Source organism: Brachionichthys hirsutus, chromosome 11 (assembly GCF_040956055.1).
Source record: "Brachionichthys hirsutus isolate HB-005 chromosome 11, CSIRO-AGI_Bhir_v1, whole genome shotgun sequence".
NCBI lineage: Eukaryota > Metazoa > Chordata > Actinopteri > Lophiiformes > Brachionichthyidae > Brachionichthys > Brachionichthys hirsutus.
In genome coordinates this window covers 914,652-938,676 of record NC_090907.1, presented here as the reverse complement: position 1 = coordinate 938,676, position 24,025 = coordinate 914,652, and the positions used below count along the sequence as shown (strand labels likewise).

Genomic DNA, 24,025 nt, shown 5'->3' with positions numbered 1-24,025 from the left:
TTTGAAGGCGTTTTCTCCATTTTTCCATCAAATTATAAAATCATGTGTTTCAGATAGAAATGGAAACGTGAAGCCTTAGCGTCGCTGTGCTGTTAAACACGCCATTTTGTTATGTTGAAGATTTGTTTTGTTTGCATATCTTTATTATTTGTGTGCAGTTTCAGTTAGCTGCTAATTATTATTACCTGCGCCGGGGCGAGGGATTACAGGAAGGAGGATCTGACCTCAGAGTGACACCGCAGCCCGTTTCTCAGAACTCCCACACCTTTCCCCACCAGCCTATATCTGATGGGGTTTTCCCAGGGGGCGTGGAAATCGAATTGCAGGTATGCTCGGTATGCGGAAGCAGGTGGCAGGTGAAACGTGGGCGGACCTAGAGATGACAGTTCCGACAGGACGGGGGGGGAAAAAACACTTCAGCTTGTGTTCCAACGACATTACAGGTGAAAGTAAACAGTGAATCCTCGGAACGCGAGCGTCCCAGCTCCGTGCAGGTTTCATTTCGAGGCGAACGAAAGACAGAGAATAAAGAGGAAACATCTGATCTCAGATCGATTGTCAATAAGAGATCTAAGAAACAGCAACACGCAGCTGTGGAGAAGGAAACTGTTGCTTTTAAATCATATGACTGCCTATAAATAAGGAAAGAGGAAACTACTATTATTCATGTTTGCATTTTAGCACGTGTTTGTTCCTCAGAAACTGCACAATAAAAAGATTTCAGAAGCTGAAGTTTCATCCCATCGGGTCAAAGTTTTTGTAAAAGTATTCGGGGAATGCAGTTGTGTAACTGTACCATTGTTTCCAGAGACAGATGAGATGTGACACTCTGGAGTCCAGCTTCCAACCGGAGCGAGGAGGAGCATCCCACTGAGGCTGCTAATGAGAGAGAGAGAGGTCACAGGTCAGATCAGGTCACAAAGCCCCTCAACGAAGAACCAAAAGGTTCCCGATCCGGTTGTGATCAGATGGTGGGGGGGGGGGAGAAAACTGAAACAGCAGCAGGATGACAAGAAGGGCCGAAATGGAAAAACCAACCAGCAGGGGGCAGGCAAGTTGTTTGGGTTCCCTCTGGGTCTGCAGAGCTCAATCAGTCCTGATGGGATCTCGCTGATGTTCCTGTCTCCGGGTTCCTTCCCTGGACCGCCAACTCCGAGGACGGAATGTTCACGTCCTGTCTTAAACGCTCGCCGGGGACACGAACGGCAAACATTCTTTATGGTTGTTTGTTCGTGTCTCTCCGGTTTGATGCTTTTGGTTTCATTATGAAGTGTTTTCTGACCGGACGACGTTCACAAGCTCTGCAAACGCACTAGAACCATATCGTATCCTCCCTTCTCGGCCCGACTGCGTTTCCCTTGAGCGCTAACATGGTCGCCGCCGCGCTGCGGTCAGCTCCATCGCCTGGTCTTCGGGGAACTTCCTGGTTCCCTGTGTTTCGTTTTGACCGTTTCTGCTTTGAGTCGAGAACCTGGGCGTTGGTACGGGGTGAAAAGGTCACCGCTCGGACAATGGCTAACGGGAAATTCTGGGAAGTGGCTGATGGCCATGCAGCAGTGAGGCGACGTCACCGACTAATGCCAGTGACCCTAACGCTGACCCTAACGCTGACCCTACCCTTGCATTAACCCTGACCCTAACAGTGACCCCTACCCTACCCTGGCCCTGACATTGACCCTACCCTACCCTGGCATTAACCCTGACCCTAACCCTAACCCTACCCTGACCCCTTCCCTAAACTGTACAATGAACATAGTCCTAACCCTACCCTTGCATTAACCCTGAGCCTAACAGTGACCCCTACCCTGACCCTAACAGTGACCCCTACCCTACTCTGACCCTAACAGTGACCCTGACCCTGGCATTGATCCTGACCCTACCCTGACATTGACCCTAACAGTGACCCCTACCCTACCCTGACCCTAACAGTGACCCCTACCCTACCCTGACCCTAACAGTGACCCCTACCCTACTCTGACCCTAACAGTGACCCTGACCCTGGCATTGATCCTGACCCTACCCTGACATTGACCCTAACAGTGACCCCTACCCTACCCTGACCCTAACAGTGACCCCTACCCTACTCTGACCCTAACAGTGACCCTGACCCTGGCATTGACCTTGACGTGGTTTCTCGTGCACATCCGTTTAGGAATAATCGAGTTAAGGCCAGCTTCTCTCCGTAATATCTCTGGACTGTGAGCCCATTGGCTAGCCTAGATTCAGGAAGTACCTGTAAACACGGTCAGAGGAACAACCAATAGCGAAGGCTCAAGGGCTGGTTCACGAACGAGCCGCAAAGTCGACTATAATTCTGTAAAAGTTCTTCATTCGGTTCTTTATAAAAGGTTTTGAGTTCATTTTAAAATGAAGGTTTCATCTGAGATCCTGAACCCTGAGGAGACACTCGAGAACGGCTTCCTGTTGGCTTTTGGTGATTGCAGGATGTTTATCCCATTCTTTGAAAGAAACGCCTTAAAAGGTGTTTGTTTGGGATGTTTAGACGTCATCGCTTCCCGAGTCCTCAGATCGGCTCCCGCAAACGTCACCAGGTCTCGGCGACGCAGATGTTTGAGCGTATTCTGCGTGTTTGTGTCGGTTTTCTGTCTCTCCTCTCCGCCTGCGAGGTGGATGCAACCAAAACGGGCAACGTAAAGTCACCATGAGTCGGCAAAAAACCACAAAACACGAACGTTTGGTGAGCTCTTTCATCCGCTGTCTCAGCTGCCACTGTAAACAAACCGGGGCTGCAGTGAAGCACGGCAACCTGCACTAAAAAAACAAGTCGCTGGCAGCAGGTATGAATCACCATAGCAACGGCCGGAATCACAAAGAAAAAGTTCCCTCCTGAATTTCCCTGACGATCAATGATGATCCTTATGATCAATTCATAAACGGTGCTCCAGCTAAAACGCTGGAAACACCCAAAAACCGAACCATGCATTACCCACAATGCAATTCAACCTGGGTGAAGTTGGCCTTCAGGGCTTCCTTTCAGAAAGTCCAAGAAGCTTTGAGTCAAATTAACAAACGGAACAAAAATGACCGGTGAGGCCGTCGCACTTTTACAGTGTTATATTTGTGATATTTAACATTTAAATGACGCTTTGGGCATTAAAAATACTAAAAATGTATGTCAACTTGGTTCAAGTGCTATGCTATTTGATGCACGTTCTTAGAAGATATTACAGCTAAATAATAACAGCATAGCTAAAACAAATCAAGGCGTGGAAGAGGGCGCTACTTCGCGGTGTTTCCCATTAGCATCTATATATAAATCAATAAAGACGGTTTGAGCGACAGCAAACGTTTCTGTTAATCCTCCGCCTGCTTTCACATTCCAGATTCTAGAAGAACCACCTCGCCGGGTTCACACCTGGGCCACGAGGCGATTCTGATTCACCTGAGATGACGGCAGCTTCACTTTCACTACGCTCTGCTATATAACCATTAACGCTCGCTGCAGGAATGCAGGAACGGAAAGTGAAAGCGTCTTCGAGGACGGTGGAGGCGGAGCTTCAGAGGTAGCGCTCGTTGTTGGTTTCTTTTAAAGTGTCACCTGCGGTAAACAAACCACAGACTAACTTCGCTAAAGATCCTGCTTCACAGCGCAGGAGGAAACAAATCTGGTCCGACGGGGAAATGTGAAGAGACAGAAGTATTCACCTCCCTGCTGTCCCCCTAGTTAAAGCTGGGGAACCTGACCCCCCCCAGACTCAGGTCCGGTAATGGAGTTGTCACATCGGATCACAGGGTGACAATGAAGACACCGACCCGCCCGGAGGAATGCCAGGTCGCCCGGCAGGAGGGGAGCAGCCTGGGGGTCAATGACATGTCAGAGTGTATGAACTCTGCGGCGACATGATTCATACGAGATGAAGCTTCGCGTTTCCACTCGTTCACTCTCATTTAAGCGCAGCAGGAACCAGACAGCGTGCGCTCAACGACACGGAGGACAGAACCGCCATCAGAAGCAAACTGGACAGGAAGTTCAGACGTAGACGCGTCAAAGTAGGCAAGTGAAAGAAACCGATGACGAGTCCACACCTTCAGGGCCGAGACAAAGCACGTGGGAAGCATCGCTACATTTCACCGGGGCGATATCTGAAGAGGCGTGCAGAGACCACGCCCAGTTACAGAGATCCCGACGAGTCAGTGACACGTCTTTGGACTCGGAGAACCCGGAGGGAACCCGACCGGACGCATGCAGGACCGTCATGCTAACCGGTGCTAATCTCTTCCCCATTGTACCAACTGCCGGGGCTAGCACAGTTTATAGCATAAAGTAGGGAATCCCGCTCTTAGTTAGTCGTCGCTATGCCGATGGAAGGTCAGGTGACTTTTCTTATGAACAACTAAACGACTCCGTACAGATACTGTGGGCCGATCTACGAGTCCGGAAGCCGCAAGATCCAAAAACCGATTTGACACATTTTAAGTTTACGCTACAATCGTCCCCGTAGCCGCTACGCTAAAAGCGTCGTTGCGGTTCGTGAACTTTTCATTTTCATTTTCATGCACCGCTGGACAACAACAACAATCTTTTCTGCTTGTGTCACAACAACGAAGCTCTGCAGGAAGCTGGTCTCACTTAGCGACGCCTGCACGCGTGCTATCGCTTTGACTTCAGATGGCCTGCATGCTAGCGCTCTTAGCTCAGAGGGCCACGCATCGTCAAACATGGCGTTTGGGTTCTAGTGTGAAATTATGTCACACACAAACACACAAAAATCAAGGTGACGTTCCAGTAAAGACTTGTTGAGCTTCATAACGTCGTTTTCTCTGGAACCGCGCCGCTGGTTTCCGTTTTTAGCCACGCGGGACTCGTCAGAGTCCAGAATGAAGCTGGATCAAACTTTATTTCTCTGCGCGCTCTTTCACCAGGAAGCAAGCGGCTGGCGTGCGGGTCTGGAGTCGGCCCTGCGCGGGCGGAGGCCTGCAGGGCCGCATAGCTGAGGGCCGTTGAGGCGTGATGAGACACGCAGCACTTGAACGGTTGATTTGGGTCATTTCCAGACAGGCGGGAACAACGGCAGAGGCGCTTATTGATTCTGGCATGAAAGAAAACGTCTCTCCATCCCGCAGTGACACGTTTGATAAAATATGTCTCGTCTGAATCTGGATCCGGGGAACTGGATTTGCTGAGAGACCTAAATCCTCCGTCAGATGGAACCCCCCCCCCCCCCCCTTCGTTCGGGCTGGAAACCAGTGCAGCCGATTGTGGATCCGGCCAGCCCAGAAGAAAACCAGACAGAACCTGTGATGCGTTGAGGACTCTGTACCGCTCCGTTCCATTCCTCCCAGTCGGCCTCCGAGTCAACAGGAAGTGACCTCTCACCGGCTGGAGCAGGAAACGGGCCAACGGGAAATGGACGTCTTCCTTCGAGCAGCTTTTTATAGAAACATTACAAATAAGATGTTTATTTACGACTCGTCAAACCTCAGCTGAAGGTTTGAACACAAACTGATATCTGATCCGAGGAGGAGACAACGTCTCGACTTTCCACATTTGCTTCGGTCTCCATTGCTTTGTTTACGGTTCTTCTCGGTCCGTTTAGAGCCTGCTGATTGGTCGGTCATTTCCTGGCATTTCCTGGATTGGAAGACGAGAGGAGCGTCTGAATAAGTGCAAGTACTTCCTCTTTCTTCTGGCTAATCTCTCTCGCCGTTTGTCCTCCGGCGCTTCCTCCCGAGGAAGCTGAGCCGCATGACCAGGTCCGGCACTCCGGCAGCCGGAGTTCCTCTGGTGTGTGTTGTCAGCTTTTTAGATTCCATGCAACGAGATTCCTTCTTAAGCTCGAAGCAGGAAGTCAGACGGCATCGTAACCTGAACAGGATTAGATTATGACCTCCTGCTGACATCTGCTCCTCGATGGAGAGGGTGTGACGGCAGACGTAACAGGAAGAACACATGGGGAAGGCAGCAGAGGTCTATAAATCTAACAGGTGGGCATCGTGGCAGCCACCAGAGGGTCGGTCCTTCTCCGGACGTCTGACGTCATTCAGACGTCTTTTTGTTTGCATTCGACAGATTAGGATCCGATTAGCTTCACGCGATGAAGAGAAATCAGAATACTTACAAACTCAGCGGATGTTTCTGGACTAAACTAAAGAGCGTGACGGAAAGACGGCGAGCGGGAGGAGATTCCTCCTTCATTCCTCCTGTCTGCAAAACGCCCGTGTTGCTTCACAATAATTCGACTCCCAAACAGGATGTGAGGTCAGAGGTCACCGATAGGCTGATAAACGTCAGATCTCCTGTCAAAGAGGGAGAAGAGTAAATCCGTTGGAATCCGTTTTGTGGCTGCCGACTTCTTGTTGAAAAGTACATTTTGGTTAAAATGTTGAACCGTTTGTGAGTTTCGCCTCAGATTCCTCCGTCCTGAGCTCGAGCCTAACTTGTAACCATGGAAACAGAAGAGCTGCATCATGAGGAAAACCCCCGAAATAACAAATGGTACCACTTTATGTTGGGACTGATGGAGATGAAAAGTTTCCAGAAGGCATATTAAAAAGGTTAAAGAAAAGAAACATGACAGAACGACGCCACGCCTTCCTCCTCCTCTTCCTCCTCCTCACTCCCTGAAGGGGAATTAAAATTAAAAGCTATTTAAAAAAAACCTACAATCATTTATTTCCTTTTTGAACAGATGGCATTTACCTGCTGGGCTTCCTCGTCAGGTAAATTACACATCTGACAACAGGAAGTCAGTGAGTGCAGCCAATCAGGGTGGGTTCTCACGCTGCATTCACATCCAGTCCGGGAAATCCCTTCTTCCTGCTGGGTAAGTCGAGTTTCTGGTTTGGTTTCCTGAAACAAACAAACGAGCAAACCTTTTCCTTGTGCGTTAAAGGTCATCAAAAACATTGATAGAAATAATCAATAATTCTATATTTCATACATTTTCTTCCATATATTTATTTTATATATAGTTTTTTTTCCTGAAACCTTTTCCTCAACAACAAAAAGAAAGTACTTTTGTGCTTTTAGCAAGTTATGGCTTTTACCATTTACATCTTTTTGTTTCCATGGTAACAGTTTAGTGTAATTCATAGACAAAGTGTAAGCAAGAATCAAATTAATTTCCATCTGTCCTTCTTTAAATGGAAGCATCTGGATTTTCAACACTTGTTGTAAAATTACAATTTAATAAAGTTTAAACGATCTTCCGCGAGGAAAACAAACTTTCTGCTGAAAATCCACGATGCAAAGAAAAACGGAATGAGATAAAATGCAAGTAATAAAGTAGATTTGAGGAGAAAATGTCCAGGAAAATTTAATGTTTATGCATCCAGATAATTTTATCTGCCAAGATATCGTAGAATAATTGGAGAAATATTTAAACTTTAATAGGACTATAACTCACGGGATACTGCAGATCTAAGGTTTTAAATCCTAACAGAACTCTTTGCCGTGAAACCACGACGATCATCTGCACGTCCCACATCTGAAGCCTGAAACAGCTGCTTCCCGCTCAGTTCCCAGGACATTCCTGAGCAAACGATAAACAAACAAGCGCCTATAAATCACAGCTACCTGATCGATCTGATTGATTCTCGTCAGTGGGGAATCAGGTGTGAGTCCGTCTGCGGTTTAAATTAAGGCCTCCGTCCGCCCAGATCTTCTGGTGGAGCTACAGAAGAAGAGTCATTTCCTGTTCCTGATGTCGAGCTCTGATAAGTGTCATGTGAACGCGTCTGATCCGGATCTATCCCAGAGTTCAACGGTTCACTTTACCTGCTGCTTTCCGTGTTCTCTACCTGCTGAGCCTCCTCCCTGTACGGGCGACGTCTCCCCGGTTCTCCAGGAGGGGTCGGCTCCCCCCCCCCCAGATGGTGACTGATGACAGGCCGTAAATTTCTCTTGTCGTCTCCTGCCTCAGTGACGGAGTCCAGTTACAGCCTCAGAAAGCGAGAGAGAGAGAGAGAGAGAGAGAGAGAGACTTTAACAGCAGCTTAGCTTTAAGGTTAATAAAAAGAAAACCGGAACAGACCATGATACGAGCCCTGATGGGGGAGGAAAGTTCTGTCTTTCTTTAAAGAACGGATGAGGTTAAAGGAATTATTTAAACACAGAGGAGTTCAGGTACAACATCGTGTGTGTGTGTGTGTGTGTGTGTGTGTGCGTGCGTGCTACTGGGTGGAGGGGAGGGGTCAGAAAGGTGTCGCGGTTCTGTTAGACTCATCATCGCCGTGGTAATCTCCTGCCGGTTGTCACGCCGACTCATCCTCCTGAAGAAGTTCCCACGATGGTCGGGGTCAAAGGTCGGCTTTTAGACGGATGAAAGGAGGAAGAGGAGGAGAAAGGAGTGTGGGAAATACAAGGAGAAGAGAGACGGACGCAATATCTATAATAAAAAACGACAAATAAAAACACCCAGCCTGCCGGTGTTTAAGGAAATCCTGGATCCATCCCATAATTTAGATCGAACAAACGAACACAGGTTTTAAAGCAAGCAAACGCTATTGGACGTCACGGTTTCTATGGAGATACAGAAGCACCAGAAGCAAAACAAAGGAATAAATTATCCCGCCCAATCGTAGCGCTTCTCTTTCTGGACCTGGGTGATGTCGTGAGGAGGGAGGGGCTACTGGAATGGCGTCTGAAAACACCGTCACCATTCCTCCGTCACTTCAACATGTTTACAGAACGCTGTGCTCCCATTGGACAAAGTCACCGCGCCAGGCCTTCTGACCAATCACAGAACAACAACCATGTTTGAACAGAAGTCATCTAAAAGTCAAACACGGCGCCGGCCCCCGGCTCCCAGTAACGCGGTGACCTTGCTTTTACCGCCACACGCTCCTCAGGAGGAAGCGCTTCATCTTCCGCTGGCCTCTGCTTCCCGTGCCGCGACCCGGCGGGGGCTGGGCGGCCTCCGAGATTTATGCCACTTAAAGCCTCCAGGGGAGGAGGAGGAGGTGGACGGTTTGTCAGGACAGCAGGAGGTCCGGCGATGCCGACTGAAAAGTGTCCGTGGAGGAGGAGGAGGAGGAGAGGTCAGAGGTCAGGGACGGTGATGGAGTGATGACAGGTGGAGGTTTCATCTCTGTTTCCCTCCGTCTCACTCTCTCAGGATCAGAAACCTTCAGACGTAGCAGGTCCGAGGTCCAGCGCAGCGAAGGGCCGACTCGTTAGCAGCTAGCAGCAGCTAGCAGCTAGCTGAAAGGAGAGAACCAAACAGCGGAGCTCAGCCGGCTGATGGATTCCTCAAGCTGAAACAAAATCACAGTGCCTGTCCACATAGATCATTTCAGAAGCTGACATACAATCAGGATCAATCCTGCGATTGATTGATTGATTGATTGATTGATTGATTGATTGGCTTTCTACTTCCTGATTGCGCAGGTTTTTAGGGACAATGGCGTCGAGGAAACTGTCCTGGACCGCTGCCAGGACTCATAACTCTACTGAAGCTAAAATTATATTCCCTCATTCATCACTTTACACGGAACCCCACCGCGTGTGTGTGTGTGTGTGTGAGCGATCAAAAACAGGAAACGTGTGTGTACACCCAGCAGCGTTTCTGAGGTCTGTCCTGCTTATCGGTCCCTGGTGCGACCCTCTAACACGTCCTCCTCTTCCTGCCGTCTGATTAGAGGAGCTGATTTACAACCTGAGGAGAAACGGGAGCCGACGCGGAGCCCAGAGGTCCAACGGCAGGAAACGGAAGCCGTTAGCGTCGCTGCTATATCGGTATCTGCCAGACGAACGACTCACAACTTCTTTTCCTCATTTGAATTAGCATTTTTAAAGCGTAAAATTCATGCAAATAAGTGAAGTCTGCTTTAAAGAATCGGTCTGAGCTAATCGGTGCGCATTTACTTTACTGAACCAATGATTCCCGGTGATTTGAAGGCTCCGCCCTCATTGATATTTGACACCGCCTCCCGCGGTCGATCAGGACAAAAGACGCTTTACCTCAAACTATATGAACCTGAATGGGGCATAAGCCATGGAGACACTCCGCCGGCAGAGCAAGACACACCTGTCTCTGGATGGGAAGGGTACAGACGTGTAAATAGCAAAGCAGCAGGTGCAGCAGGTGCAGCCACGCCCAGTTTCTGAGAGTCCGTCAATTCATGTTACAGCCCAGAGACACCAATGAATAATTAAAGAAGCGTGCTGGTTTCCAGTTACACCAGGCGACAGTCAGGGAGGTTTACGGTTCGACCTGCGGACAGGTGTGTGATAGCGAGATAAATCCAGGCAGGTGAGCAGCAGGTGAGCCAGTCTCCGGCCGTCGGCCCGTTTGACTGGAGCTGCTCATTAACCAGGAGCGTCAGGATCGTTTATCGAGAAGCCCGTCTTTGTCTCTCTGTCTCGCTCAAATAGACGCCGATTGGCTGCTGGCTCAGAGGCGGGACAACAACCAAAAAACAACAACATGAAACAACATCGTAGCATCAAAGCGATTTTTCTAATTTATTTATGAAAAAATATATTTCTTGATTGTGACAGAGACGTTGGGCACAAGAACATAGTCATATATACAATTCTCTTCATAAATACAAAGTTATTTACAAAGGGGAACTTTAAATAAGACCGCTATCTTCTCGAGGGTATGTACACATTGCATTGTTCTCTTAAATTAATGAAGATAGCGCACAGACATGACAAAACAGGAACAACACATTTTTTTTGGTATCAAATGGGTAAAAAAATATGGAATTTAAAAAAAGAAAAGGTCTCTTTGGAGTCCTGTATAATCCAAACACCTGCGTCGGCGTCGGCGTTCCGGGCTGTGGGAAGGTTCCTGTTTGCTTGTTGTGGATGAAAACGGCAGCGAGAGAAAAGGCAGCGGGTTCAGTGTTTCGTTTAAGAAAAACAGAAGCGTGGGGAACCATAAGAACCACGGGACAAATTAATCTGTGCGAAGAATCAGAGCTGTGACGTTCAACTTACATCCGACATCACCTGGAGGAAACAGATGATTTTCAGGTAGCGATAGAGGGATGGGACACAACTTACGATGGGCTTAAGAACACCAGGAGGAGGGCTGGTTCTGGTCGGTGATTGGATTTTCTAGACCTTGATTGAAGACTTTTTTGTAAGAGGCACTTCAGAGATTGTAAGGTTGCTAAAAGGCCAAAATGTGAAGCTTCTCTTCTAAAGAAGCTAAAAAGGATGGAGTACGGATGGAGAGCTACTCCCAGTTCCGTTGATCCGTCTAAAGGTTCTACGTCCGGTTCATGTCAGTTCCTCTGAGAATCTGACTGTGTATTTGTGCAGGAAACATTTGCCGTAATGATTTGGGAGGAAGTTAAGGCACGATGCTTCTTGATTGTTGGACAGTTCCAATTTGTTACTTCCTCTTATTCTCGTTGGAAGAAAAGAAAATGCAGAATATTAGGATATGAGTTATATTAAGATTTAACGTATATTAAGAAGATAAATAGTGCAAATGATGCCTGACATTCAGTCTTTCATTTCTCCTTCACTGCTCTTTCTCTCTTTTTCTTGGAGTTGGGCTCCAAAACATAAAAGCAAAAATGTATAAAAAAAAAAAAAAAACGTCTCGCTTTTAGTTTCTTTCCACTGAGCAGCAGTAATAAATATTAAATAACGTAAGGTGTGTAGTATAGATCCTCTGGGTGTGTCCAGGACGAGAAACTGTTTCAGGCCTCCAGCGTTGGGAGTTCCTCCACCTCCAGCTGGAGGTTATACCTGAAGGAATAGACAGAGAAATAACGGTTTGTCATCTGCGTATGAAGTTACTTCTTCCTGGTTACACTTGGAATGCAGTCATTATTTATAAAATAGATTGATTTGGAATAAGAGTTCTTTAAAGAAAACGTCTGTCTTGATCATCTAAAGGAAATGAGCTGATTTTGGGAGACTAAAAATTTAGCTTTTTGTTGCACCAAACTCACCTTTTAATTAATTGATTTCTCCGTTTAATGTGGCCACATACTTTTTTTGTTCTGCTAAAGTGCTTCTGCGCTGCAGTATTAACAGTCACCAATCAACACATTATGACTGAATACAGTGGAGAAACAAAATCAACAGCAAAACAGTTCAACAGGAAGATTTAGGTTTAACATTCCAATCTGCTAATTGTCTACATATCTAAACATTAACTTTAAAAGCCTCTGTGTAGCACTTTGGATAAATTACACCCTGCTTTTATGCTAGTCATTGCTCTTCTTTACAGACATTCTGCACATGGAAAGACAACTGAAGGTTTCCACTTCATCAGCTCTTCACTTTAACTCAGCAAAAATGTAAAAAGTCTAAATGTACAGGTGGTGGGGACCATTCGAAAATGAACTAGCTGACATTGTTGTTCAGCATCGTGTTGCTATCTGTTTCTGTAGCTAACAGAATGTTAGCACCAAAGCCTTGCTAACGTTGGTGGACTGTTCATTAACTAGCAATTGCTACTTTTTAGCATCGTATTGCTAATCCCCTCTTCCTGTGAGGTCCATGTTTTAACATCAAATTAGGCTAAATGCTCATTTATAGTCCCTCCATGTGCAAATACAAATGCACGTGTTGTCAAACAATAACATAAAGGTTTATATGTCCTTTATGTCGACGATGCGACCTCAAGACAGCTGTGAAGAGTCAAAATTTAAACAACAATAATAATAAAATAAATGCAGAGGAAGGAGAGAGGGTTAGGGTTCTATCTGTTCTTAATCCTGCTCAAGGATTAACCTGCAAAAAAAACACAAAAACATGTTTTCAGATTGCTTGTTGCGACTGGGCAGCATTTTCATGCGGTAGACACCTGTACTACGTTTCTTCTTCCTGCCAGGGAAGAGGGGATTCAAACGAGTTTTTCTGCAACACAGCCTTCCAACTAGTCGAACCAGTGGCACAGAAACATGCCAACAAGTTTGCCCAGGACTGGATGAAGATCACAACCAGACACTCTCCAGAGGAAGTCCGTTCCAAACAGCATAAACAAAAACATTTGGAAGTCTCGGGCTACCAAAACATAGGGGTCACCCGAGTCTGGCTAGGAAAAAGATTGTCTTCAAATACATTTATCCATCCGTCCATTTTCTTGAAGACGACCTCGATCGTCTCGTCTACAGCCGCTTTATCCACCTTGCGGGTCACGGGTGTTGCTGGAGCCTATCCCAGCTGACTACGGGCGAGAGGCGGGGTACACCCTGGATGTGTCGCCATCAAAGGCTGCATCCAACGCTTTGCATTGCGGTTGGTGATTGTAAGGCTTGGATGCAGCTGCTCGCCACGGAAACCCATTCCATGAACCTGTCTAGGAACTGTTCTTAAAACACAGTCCTGCAAACAGAGCAGAGCTGAAAGTCCTGCAAGCGTTTCGTAGTCAGAAGATTTATATATATATATATATATATACTGTATATATAAGGTGTGATTTACTTTTATTTATTTCTATATCTGTGAACAATCACGTTTTCATGGTGGGATTCTGCTGAGTCACATTTTTTATCCAGAAATATAAGTATAAAATTTACTAGAATTAACAAAAATACACGAATTTTCTGGCACACTTGAGTTTGCGTGTTTGTGTTGGTAAATGTTGTCCTCACCTCAGTAGCAAACACACACTGCTCCATCTGGTCCGGGATGATGAACAGCGGCTGATACAGACTGTCCTTAGCAAAGGAGAGAGGCGGGACGACGATGGACGAGTCACACTTTTTACTGGGACAGAGAGAGAGAGAGAGGGCGAGGGCGAGAAAGTGATCAGAAAACAGATGAAAAACAGAATGAATGGGAGTAGAGGGACGTGAAAGGGACGGACAGACGCCTTTCAAACCATGGGCGGGTCCTTACGGGTCAAACTTGTTCTTCGCCAGGCGCTGCCCCTCCTTCGTCAGGTTGCAGTCGGCCATTTTGTTTTTAAACATGGCCGTGCTGTCGTCGCCCTGCTCCACCATTGCTGCATCTTTATTGGACACTTTCAGATGTCCTCCGGGGAGGAGGAAGGTCTCCTTCTCTCTCAGGCTGCTTGGCGGCGGTGCCGCCGGGAAGCTCCCGTTATTCGGCCCGCCTCCGCCGATGACCGCAGTCCGGTTGTTCACCGTCTCCAGGTCGTTCTTCACCAACGCAGACAACGCCATTAGCGCTCTGCCCCTGCAGACCTTTCGCAGAACGTGGACGGCGGCACATAGCAGCAGACTCAGCGTCGCCAGGCCCAGAGCGATGGCAGCAATGAGCGCAGGAGAGGCGTCGCTGCTTCCCGGAAGTTTCCTGGTCGTCCCGGTGACGGCGTATTCACAGCGTGCGCCCATGAATCCCTGCGGGCACTGGCACACGGGGCCGGTGAAGTGGGTGTAACACGTGCCGCCGTTGTCGCAGGGGAACACGTCACAGGCGCTGGCGCGCACGGAGCAGTCCTTGCCGGTGAAGCCGAGCGTGCACGTGCACGAGAAGTCGTTCACGCCATCGATGCATGTGCCAGAGTTACGACAGGGGTTTACGGCGCAATCGTCTTTGTTGATCTTACAGTACGGGCCGGCGAAGCCCGGCCGACAGCGGCACATTACACGCTTGCCGAGGTCCAAACACTCAGCGCCTGCACCGAGAAAGAGACAAAGGTCATGAACAGCCCGAGGAGACGGTCAAAGGGCGGGGCTTATCAAAAGCAAGATCAGTCAACAACATGATTACAAAATGAAAAGATCTTAAAAGAAAGACTTGAATCGCTTAAATGTCACAAATATTTCAGATTGAGTTTAAACCTGTGCCGGCGAGATTTCTTGAACTAAATTCTTATACTCTTGTGACTTGTAAGCCACAAAGATCGTCTCGGGTAGAAGAAGCAGGAACGGTTTTCTGATGGATCCAAGAAGAAACAGTCGTTTACCTGCTCAGGTAGGCTCAGATGTAAATCTGCCTAATGCAAATGCACCCCCTCCCCCCAAATAACCATTCATATTGTCTCACTTTGCAAAGATGTAAAAAAAAAAAAAAAACCACACTTAAATATCCCATAAAGAAAGTATACAGTAAAAAACACCCAAGAGACCCCCCCCCCCTCTAAGCAGATGACAAAACTGCTCAACTCTCAAATGAGACTAAGGCAGATCCTATAAGAGGGCAAAGAAGAAACCGCATCATCACCAGGATGGAGGGGGGGGGGCGGGGGGGGGGGGGTCGCTACACACCTGTGTGCTTTTACCTGAGACCAAAGAGGTAAAAAACAATCTTTAAAAAACAAGTTTGGCTCCGCTAGAGCAGACTTCATCCAGGCAGAAAGGCGGCCAAGGAGAGGGGGGGGGGGGGGGGGGGGATGGAATGCAGATGCCCTTTCCTCACAACAGATGCTGTTTATTTGAAAACAAATGTGTACGAGATTAGAAACACCCCGAGAGGTTCTCTGTCCATCTAGAATTTAATGTAAACCATTAACAGAAGAAGCCTTGGGGGGATTTGATCAGGAAACTAACCTGACCAATCTTTTTTTCCCACCACAATTACAATTATTACAATTTGAGATTTGCCATAGTGACTTCAATGTTGGGAGGGAAAGAAGAGGATAAACATTGTAGAAATAAGCCCCTTGAATCATCTCCATATTTGGTGCTGCCTGGTTGCAACGCCGCAATCAGCCTCGGCTGAAGATAAGCAGCCGCCGGTTCCTTAACGCTAACGAGGACCTGAGGGAGGACGGACCCCTCAGAGGCGTCGGAATATTCAGGGTCACATTTCTACTTATCAGCGCGTGGATCCGTCTGATCCGGATTATCGGTTTGCTGCCCGGGTGACCCGAAGCCTGAGAACCGATTGAGACGCTTCACTCTTCATCTCCGAAACACGCCATTGTGAACGCCACTTGCTGGAGATCGCCAAATTATCGCTGTATTTCGAGAGGGGTTTGTCCTTTTCCCAAGTTTCCCACAACGCATTGCAGGCGGCCATACTTGTAGGCTGTGTTTACACGCGCAGTGCTGTTGATCGTTCGTCCAGTGGCAATCCCGACCTCATGCTCATTTTATAAACTGGCACAATCGCAATGGGAGAGAAAACAGGAGAGCTTTTATGGCGTTGCTGAGGTTATTTCCTGGAGGGGGAAGCGGCAGAACAGAAGAGTGAACGTCGAAGGAGAGCCTGGGTAGCTGCAATACACCGATCTGATGTGGCGCGCTAACTGTAGCTAAGGAACACACTTTTATTCCCGCCTTTAGCATGGTGGTGAACATTCCCTTACACGTGACTCTCCAGAAACACCGTGAGAGCCGAGAGACAGATAAAAGACAAAATACACAGGAAGAGCAACGAAATCCATTCAGCTGCTAAAATTCGTGTTCGCTCGGATCATTTCAGGCGCGTTAAACGAACCGACGTCGATGTAACATCGGAGTAAATGAAGCCCACATTCCAGATTAAATTGATGCTGTTCAAAAAGTCGTTTGGATTCTGTGATCGGAGCCGAGTTTATGCAGAGAAACACAAACATCACGGCCCCGTCCAGATCAAAACGATCGCAGCCGTCAAGACTCCGATGATTCTGAAAGTCCTTCAAAGAGCAAAATGAGCTGGGTTGAAAGATCAGGTCATTTATCAAGTCCAGGTAGGAGACATCAGGGAACGGGAAGTGATCTTTACTCCACTCGGACTTGTCCATCTTGTGAGGATCTTTGCCCCAATGAGCCGTTTTCTCCTTGTAACGAGTAAAAGTCTTCATGTCCAGCAGCTCGGAATACTTCATGTTCCAGAGAATCCAACGGAAAGTTCACGTCCGGCGACTCGGAATACTTCATGTTCCAGAGAATCCAACGGAAAGTTCACGTCCGGCGACTCGGAATACTTCGTGTTCCAGAGAATCCAACGGAAAGTTCACGTCCGGTGACTACTCGGGAAAATGACGCGCATTATGACTAACGCTCGCGTATGTCTCGGGTAAACGCTGCCCACAAACACGGCCGGTGGCGTTGCATTGTGGGATACGGTTACGAAAAGGACAGACCTCTCTATTAACAAGCAACATCTGCTTGGAGGAAGTAAACATGATTTAATTTCCGTGACGTAGAGCGAATGGAATTAACAGACTTCAAAAAGCCCTGCATTGCACGTCGCATACCAAACGCCGTTGTAAAACTTTAATGCGAGGCTCATTTCGTACTTTTAAACTTTTGGCAGCAGTTATCAGCAAGGCAGAACCGCCGGCGCTGGATCGCTGCCCGGGACGGCACCAGGGGAACGAGCGTGGCCTGGTAGATCCAGACCTACCGCTAAAAACAAAGCGCCCAAACGCAGATGTCTGACATCACATTCCTGCATCCATTCATTGGATGCTGATCAATCCAATAAAGGTGTCCGTTTCAGACGACGCTGGTAGGGGGCCCATTCCAACAGCGTTTATCCGCAGGCCTGATGCAAATTTATCCCGCAATGAAAACGTAATAGGGTGCTAATGCGGTGCGGTAATGGTGCTGAACCACGACAAAGCAGGCTCGTATCTTCAGGTGGTTTCAAGACGGCTTTGTTCACATCCATGTACGTCTGGAAGCAGGTCGACTTCTGAAAGCTTCAGAACCGCACGAGATACCAAGCGACACCGGTCCCAATACAGTTTAGCATAATTAGAGGAAGACGCAACAAGAATCTGTAGAGCAGAACTTCCTGCATCGCTGCCTCCACATCGGAAGCTTTTTAAATATATATCAGGTGCATTATTGGAGCTTTTCTACTTCGCCCTCTTTACCAACGTAAAGGGTTCGAAACAGATGCATTAACTTTTATACATAGAGAACTTAGAGGAAAAAAATACATTTTAAGTCGTTTTTTTTTTTTAAGTAAACTTCAGGTCCTACATATATAACTTAAATTTGACTTTAAGTCAGTCTCAACATGAATCCTGGAGAGATTATTATTTACTTGCTATTCCTCTGTAAGTTTTATAGGATAATGATTCTGTTTGGGTTTCATTATAGATGAATATATATCTATAATATATATATATAGATACACACAAATGTACTGCAAAGTAATCTAAACCCCACGAGATTTGAAGTTTTTATGAAAGGACCAACACAATCTAGTAAAATGATCACCCTTTGATCATCATAGTAATCGTTAGAGTTTGGTCTGCTCACTGCTCATAAGTCATTTCATTTATTTTACATTCATGCTGAGACATGATTGTTAATGACATGACATTCTGGTGAAACTTAATATAACAGGATCTTCAAAGAGATTCAAACCTTATTCTAAAAAATAAAATCAGAATTGACAATCACATCGCGATTTTGGCGATCTGTGACTTATTAGCTTTGATGTCTGATACGGGGGGGTCGACCGTAAGTCGGCCCATGTTAAATTACTGAAAGTATTGATACGGAAAATATCGGAGTAGAAAGAGACCATTTCCACCCGCTCGACATCGGGGACGAGACCGCAGAATCTGTCCCGAACTCGCCTCGCTCACGTTCCGGTGTGTCGTAAAAACATCTCGTAAACAGGCAAAACAACAACAGATGCGGTTGTAACGTCGAACCGCCGCATGTGTCGTAAGTTGACGAAAAAACAAGTACAGGGGGGGTATTTGTTTTTTTTGCGTGCACCAGGGCCATGGATTTGGAGGTGCTGACCCGCATCCCACCCGCTTCACTCTCGGCTGCAAACAGCCCCAGAACACGCCGAAGGTCCAGGGCGGAAGAAGCCAACAGGACAACAGAAATGAAGTCCTGTGGTCCCCAAACCGGACCCCCTCCGGCCCCCGGCTGCATCTAGAGATCCTGTCCAGAAAGGTTATGAACAGAACCGGTGCCAAAGGGCAGCCCTGCCGGAGTCCAACACGCACCCGGAAGAGGTTCGACTCACCGCCGGCAACGAGAACCAAAATCCTACGGGGAACGGACAGCCGTGAGCAAAGGGCCCCGGACCCCCCACCCCCTCCCACCCGATGGAGGGTGTAGCGCTGGTCCGGTGTTCCACGACCGAGACAAAAACCGCATCGTTCCTCCTGCATCCGAGGTTCGACCATCGGTCGGATCCTCCTCTCCAGCACGCTGGAATAGACTTTCCCCGGGAGGCTGAGGAGCCTCCCTCTGCCCCCCCCCCCCCCCCCCGGTCTACCGGTCCAGAGGCACCGAGTCATCCCGGCCTGATCTAGCTAGCGACGCTACCCTGAAGCTAAATTCACGTACGACCCAGAAACGGCGTTGGGCGAACGACGAACTCTTTGTACCGTTAAAGCAGGGCGTGCTGCTGCACCGGTCGGCCTTCTTCTCGCAGTTGGATCCCTTGAAGCCCGTCGGGCAGCGGCAGCCGTACCCGCCGGCGGCATCCTCGACGCAGGTCCCCCCGTGAAAGCAGGGCCTGTCCTCGCACTTCATGTCGCCGATCTCGCAGTTCTTCCCGTGGAAGCCCCGAGGGCATTCGCACGAATAGTTGCTCACCAAATCCTGGAGGAGAAAATGGCGTGAGGGCGTGAAGACGTCTCCGGCCGCGGCTCTGCGTCTGCTCGTCTACGCTTTCCGGTTAAGAAGACGTTTTGCGAGCGACCGAAGGCTAACCTCGAAGCCGTCCCGCAGGCCCGGCGCATCGACTTACTTTGCAGCTGCCGCCATTCCTGCAGGGGTTGCTCTCGCATTCGTTGGTCTCGATCCGGCAGTTTTCGCCGGTGAAGCCGGGCCGGCAGGCGCAGGTGTAGCTGCCCCGGCCGGTGTTGGTGCACGAGGCGTCGTTTTGGCACGGCCTGTGGTTGGTGCAGTAATTCAGGTCTGGGGTTCAGAAACGGGAAGGTGAGCTCAGCGAGCGCCAGCGTGGACGTCACGTGACATCGTGGGTTCAAGATGGCAAGAAATCAATCATGTTGGAAATTACGCTCGAAATGTTTTTTATAAACAACATTTTAAATGGACATTTCAATGCCGCACAATCTGCCGACAAGTTTTTTTTTTTCTTTACTTAACTTCAACCAAATGTGAAAATCTTAAATTGTATTTTTACAGAAAGACGTCCGCTGAGCCGCTTGTGGCGCTGAACGCTTTCACGCCATCCGAATATTCAGAACGCGGAACAGGAGCGGATTTCTTTTTAGGCTTTAGAGACGATTGGACCGACTTTAACGCCAGGTTTCTGAAAAACAAGGTAAACGTTTAATAAATTAGGTAAGATTCTAAAAGCAGAACACCGGGAGCGCTTCTGTAAGAATAATTTAGGCTTTGATGAATGAATAATTTGTACATTCTCGATGGCTTCTTCATCGGTTTTTGAATCGTGTAAAGCAGGCGAAGCCGACCGCCCCGTTTGAGCTGATTTACAATCCGCCGCCGCCGTCGTCTTATTCCCTGCTGCTGATTCTGAATCTATTCCACCAACTCCTGTCCTGGCTGCATACACAAGCTAATTTATAATAAAGTAATAACGACATGGTGAAACGGAAGAGGACCGATGAAGGAGCCCTGAGGCACACAGATTAGCTAAAAGATGAAGATGACTTGTGTTCTCAGACACAAGTTTCATCCCTGAGAAATAAACGAGTTACTATCATAAACGTTATGCATGTAAAATCTTCCACACTATTTAGACGTTTATTTTAATGCTAAAGAAAAGTTGTGTTTGTCCTGGGATTTAATCCTAATCCCAAAACTACAGGAAATAATAATGCAAATTAGGAAATTAGAATAAAGTCAGGCTGGCGTTTCTATTAGTCAAGACCAGAATAACCTCGGTGTAAGAGCAGCAGTGCATTATGGTTAAATTGATCGATTGGCTGTATTCCTTTGGGGGGGGGGGGTATTTGCTCATATGCAGATGATTAACAACTTTACATTAAAGCCAACCTGGTTGACAATCTATAAATTATTATTATTCTTTTTTTAAACAGACTGAGAGTCTTGATTTACCGAATCTAGTCTATTAATAAACTGAAGTAGAAGTAATGAGTAAAAGAACACAATTATGTACTTTAGAATGTGTGAAATATTAATAAATAAATAGTACTATAAGTAGCCAAGTAGAATACACGCATCCTAGAATGTTATTCTGAAAAGTCCCACCCTGCCCAATGTGTTCAGTATATTTTCATATATTCAATATCCCAGTTTGGGGTGAATAAAGTAAATTGAACAACTTCGATCGAGAATATATTGAATATTTTTAACGTGCTTCAAAAGCCATTGATTTTAATCACTTGCGCTTCCATTCATCCATTTTCTTGTTCCCTGTTGCTTTTCTGCTTTGCGGGTCACAGGAGCAGAGCCTGTCCCAGCCTGCTACGGGCGAGAGGCGGGGTACACCCCGCACATGTCGCCAACGCATCACAGGTACACAAAGACACACACAACCTTTGACAATACATTCACCTAAATGGCATGTTTTTTTGGAGTAAACCGGAGAACCAAACTCCGCACAGATAGGATTGGAACCTCGCATCTTCATGCTGCGAGGTGACAGCGCTAACCACTACGCCACCCTGAATTGTAATGCCCAACGTGGGGCTGGATGCCTGAGATTAAGAGTCTCACTCTGTGTTTAAAAATGTCTGCATTCGTTTCACCCGTTTGAATAATGTGGACGAAAAAGAGCAGAAAAAAATAATAAAATAATAAAAGGCTCCACGTCGTGATGCGTTCAATGACCTCACAGAACCCAGGACCCGTCAGTGACTCCATTGCTGTTGAGCTGTTTGACTCTTCACTGCCCTCTAGCGGACATTCTTATCAGCGTTTTGAAAAGCAAAGCATGGATGAACTGTCCGAATTATTATCGGACAGGCAGTTGAGCAGTGACGTCATTTGTGGAACGGGTGAGTTCTACGTTTCCCGCCGGGCCTCGAACCCACCTTGGTCGCAGTACAGGCCTCCCCAGCCCTCCTGGCAGTTGCACTGCCACGGCTGCTGGCACGTCCCGTGCACGCAGTACGGGTGGCGCGCGCACTCGTCGCAGCGCGTGCCCTGCCAGCCCTGGAAGCACACGCACTTCCCAGGAGACTCGCAGTGCCCGTGATCCACGCTGCAGCCCCCGACACAGATGGCTGGGGGGGGGGGCAAGGGGAGAGAATATTACTATTAATCACGTGGTGCGTCTCATGTTCGCCATTCAAAAACACAAAACAACCCCCCCCCCCGCACACACACACGCGCAAAGTGCTGAGCGAAGCAGCTGGCCCGCACGACAAAAGAAACACATGCCGTCTCTTTTCACGCAAGGTAGCGCGCATTAGGCTTCAGCGCGTGTCCGGGTCGGGGGGCCCATTGTTGAGCTGAAAACAACCCCCCCCCCCCCCGAGCCAACACACGCGCGCGCGCGCGCACACCCACACACACTGAAGCCGTCGATGTTGATAACTGCGTGATTTAACAATTTCAAGGCTGCTTCACAGAAAAAATGAAGCGCCAAGAGGGGTCTCATTCTGCCCCCCCCCCCCCCCCCCCGGAATAAACGCAATGAAGCCCGGAGGGGGGGGGAGAGGCTGGACCTGAAGTTGAATGTCAAATGTTTTAGAGTTTCATGACTTCTGGTTTTAAACTGTATGAAAACAGCAACACAAAGTAGATGGAAGTGTGAACGCGCACGCACACACACACGCACGCTCATTTCCGGACCCCACGGGCCCTGTTCATACTGTAAAAACATCCATCCGCGCCACCTCCCCGTCCCGGTGCGTTCAGGGACCACCTCCCCGTCCCGCCGTGGTGCGTTCAGGGACCACCTCCCCGTCCCGGTGCGTTCAGGGACCACCTCCCCGTCCCGCCGTGGTGCGTTCAGGGACCTACCGTCGGAGCAGTACTCGCCGCCCCAGCCGTCGTCGCAGCGCCGCTTGCCTTCCTGGTCGCAGGTGAAGTGGCCGAAGGTGTCGTTGCGGGGGCGGCAGTAGGCGGCGCAGGCGGCGCCGTGGTAGTGCGCGTCGCACACCACGTGGTAGGAGTAGCGGAGCGCGCTCTGGTTGCCGGAGTGCGCGTCCTGGGCCCAGTCCGGCCCGACGGGCAGCCTGCGGCGGGTGGCCAGCCGGCTGATCAGGTTGTTCTGGTTCTCTGGGGGGGGGGGTCGGGAGAGGAAACGCTTCAACATGTGTTCGATTCTCAGGAGCTTCCTGTCATGGGGTTGGAGCGATGACGTCACGGGCTGCGGACACGATCGAGGACGTTAATCGTCATTATTATTATTTATTTATTTTTTTTACCACGAATCATCTCAACACCGTTTCCGTCTGCGGTCCGATCAAACGGGGGGCGCGCAGAGGTCTCTGCTGTCGCCGCCTGGCGGTGAAGCAGCGACGCTGCAGCGGAGCTTTACCTGTCGAGTCCAGTCCTGAAGACTCCGCGTTCCAGGCTTCGATGATGAGAGAGAAAGTCCCCTGAAATCAGAGGATATCGATTATTGATCGAATCCATCCGGCTGCATCTCAAGCACGCGATGGATGCGCGTGTTGTTTCCGTGGCCTGGTTGCGCGCCTCTGGGTGATTTACGCCATCAGGAGACGCTGCTTGATGGCGGTGGAAGCTGCCGGTGTGATTTTCGTCACCTACCGGCCACTTGAAGTGAAAGGGCACCCTGATGGGCGCGCTCCCGGAGATGGAGTTGGAGTCGCCGCCAAAGATCTCTGTCAGCGCGGTGCCGTACGTGCACGGCGGCTCCGGGTTGATGACGTCCTGGGAGTGTTTGAGGCACACGCGGAAAAATATGTGGCAGTCCAGGGTGCAGACGCCGTGGGGGCTGCTGAAGGAGTTAATCTTCAGCTCGAACACTCCAGAGGAGAAGGTCTGGGGGGGCGACAGGGGGGGCGTAAACCGGCAGTGAGTCTATCCTCGTCCGATAGGACCAAATAATCAATGGATTTGGGAGAGAAGGTTCAATAATGAGCGCAAACATGAAAGGAGCCGCCCCGGCGTGCATTGGGGGGAAACGCGGGTTCATTCATTAGATTTCTGCAGACGATGAATATATTTGTGACGTTTTTACCGTTTACTCTTTAGATATTTGCCAATATATGAAATGACGAGTCCTGAATGAAGTAAAACATGCAAGAAGCGCGCTGCGCGTAAAAGCGCACCAGAGCAAAGTGCCCCGTCGGGGGCCACTCACCGTCTGCGCTGACCCGAGCAGCAGGAGACACGACAGGAACAAGCGCGCCAT

The 24,025-nt window shown here is 48.6% G+C and overlaps 1 protein-coding gene across 1 annotated transcript; it reads right to left on the bottom strand.

The window, feature by feature from the left end:
* Positions 1-11,619: 11,619 nt before the first annotated feature.
* On the bottom strand, positions 11,620-24,025 carry dlc (deltaC). Its single transcript, XM_068745692.1, has 11 exons — positions 23,975-24,025; positions 23,419-23,652; positions 23,186-23,246; positions 22,666-22,923; positions 21,732-21,923; positions 19,496-19,665; positions 19,131-19,347; positions 13,772-14,513; positions 13,525-13,639; positions 12,939-13,057; positions 11,620-11,668 (listed from the first exon to the last, which is right to left on the bottom strand). The coding sequence occupies exons 1-11, from the start codon at positions 24,023-24,025 to the stop codon at positions 11,620-11,622; spliced, it is 2,208 nt and encodes a 735-aa protein (XP_068601793.1).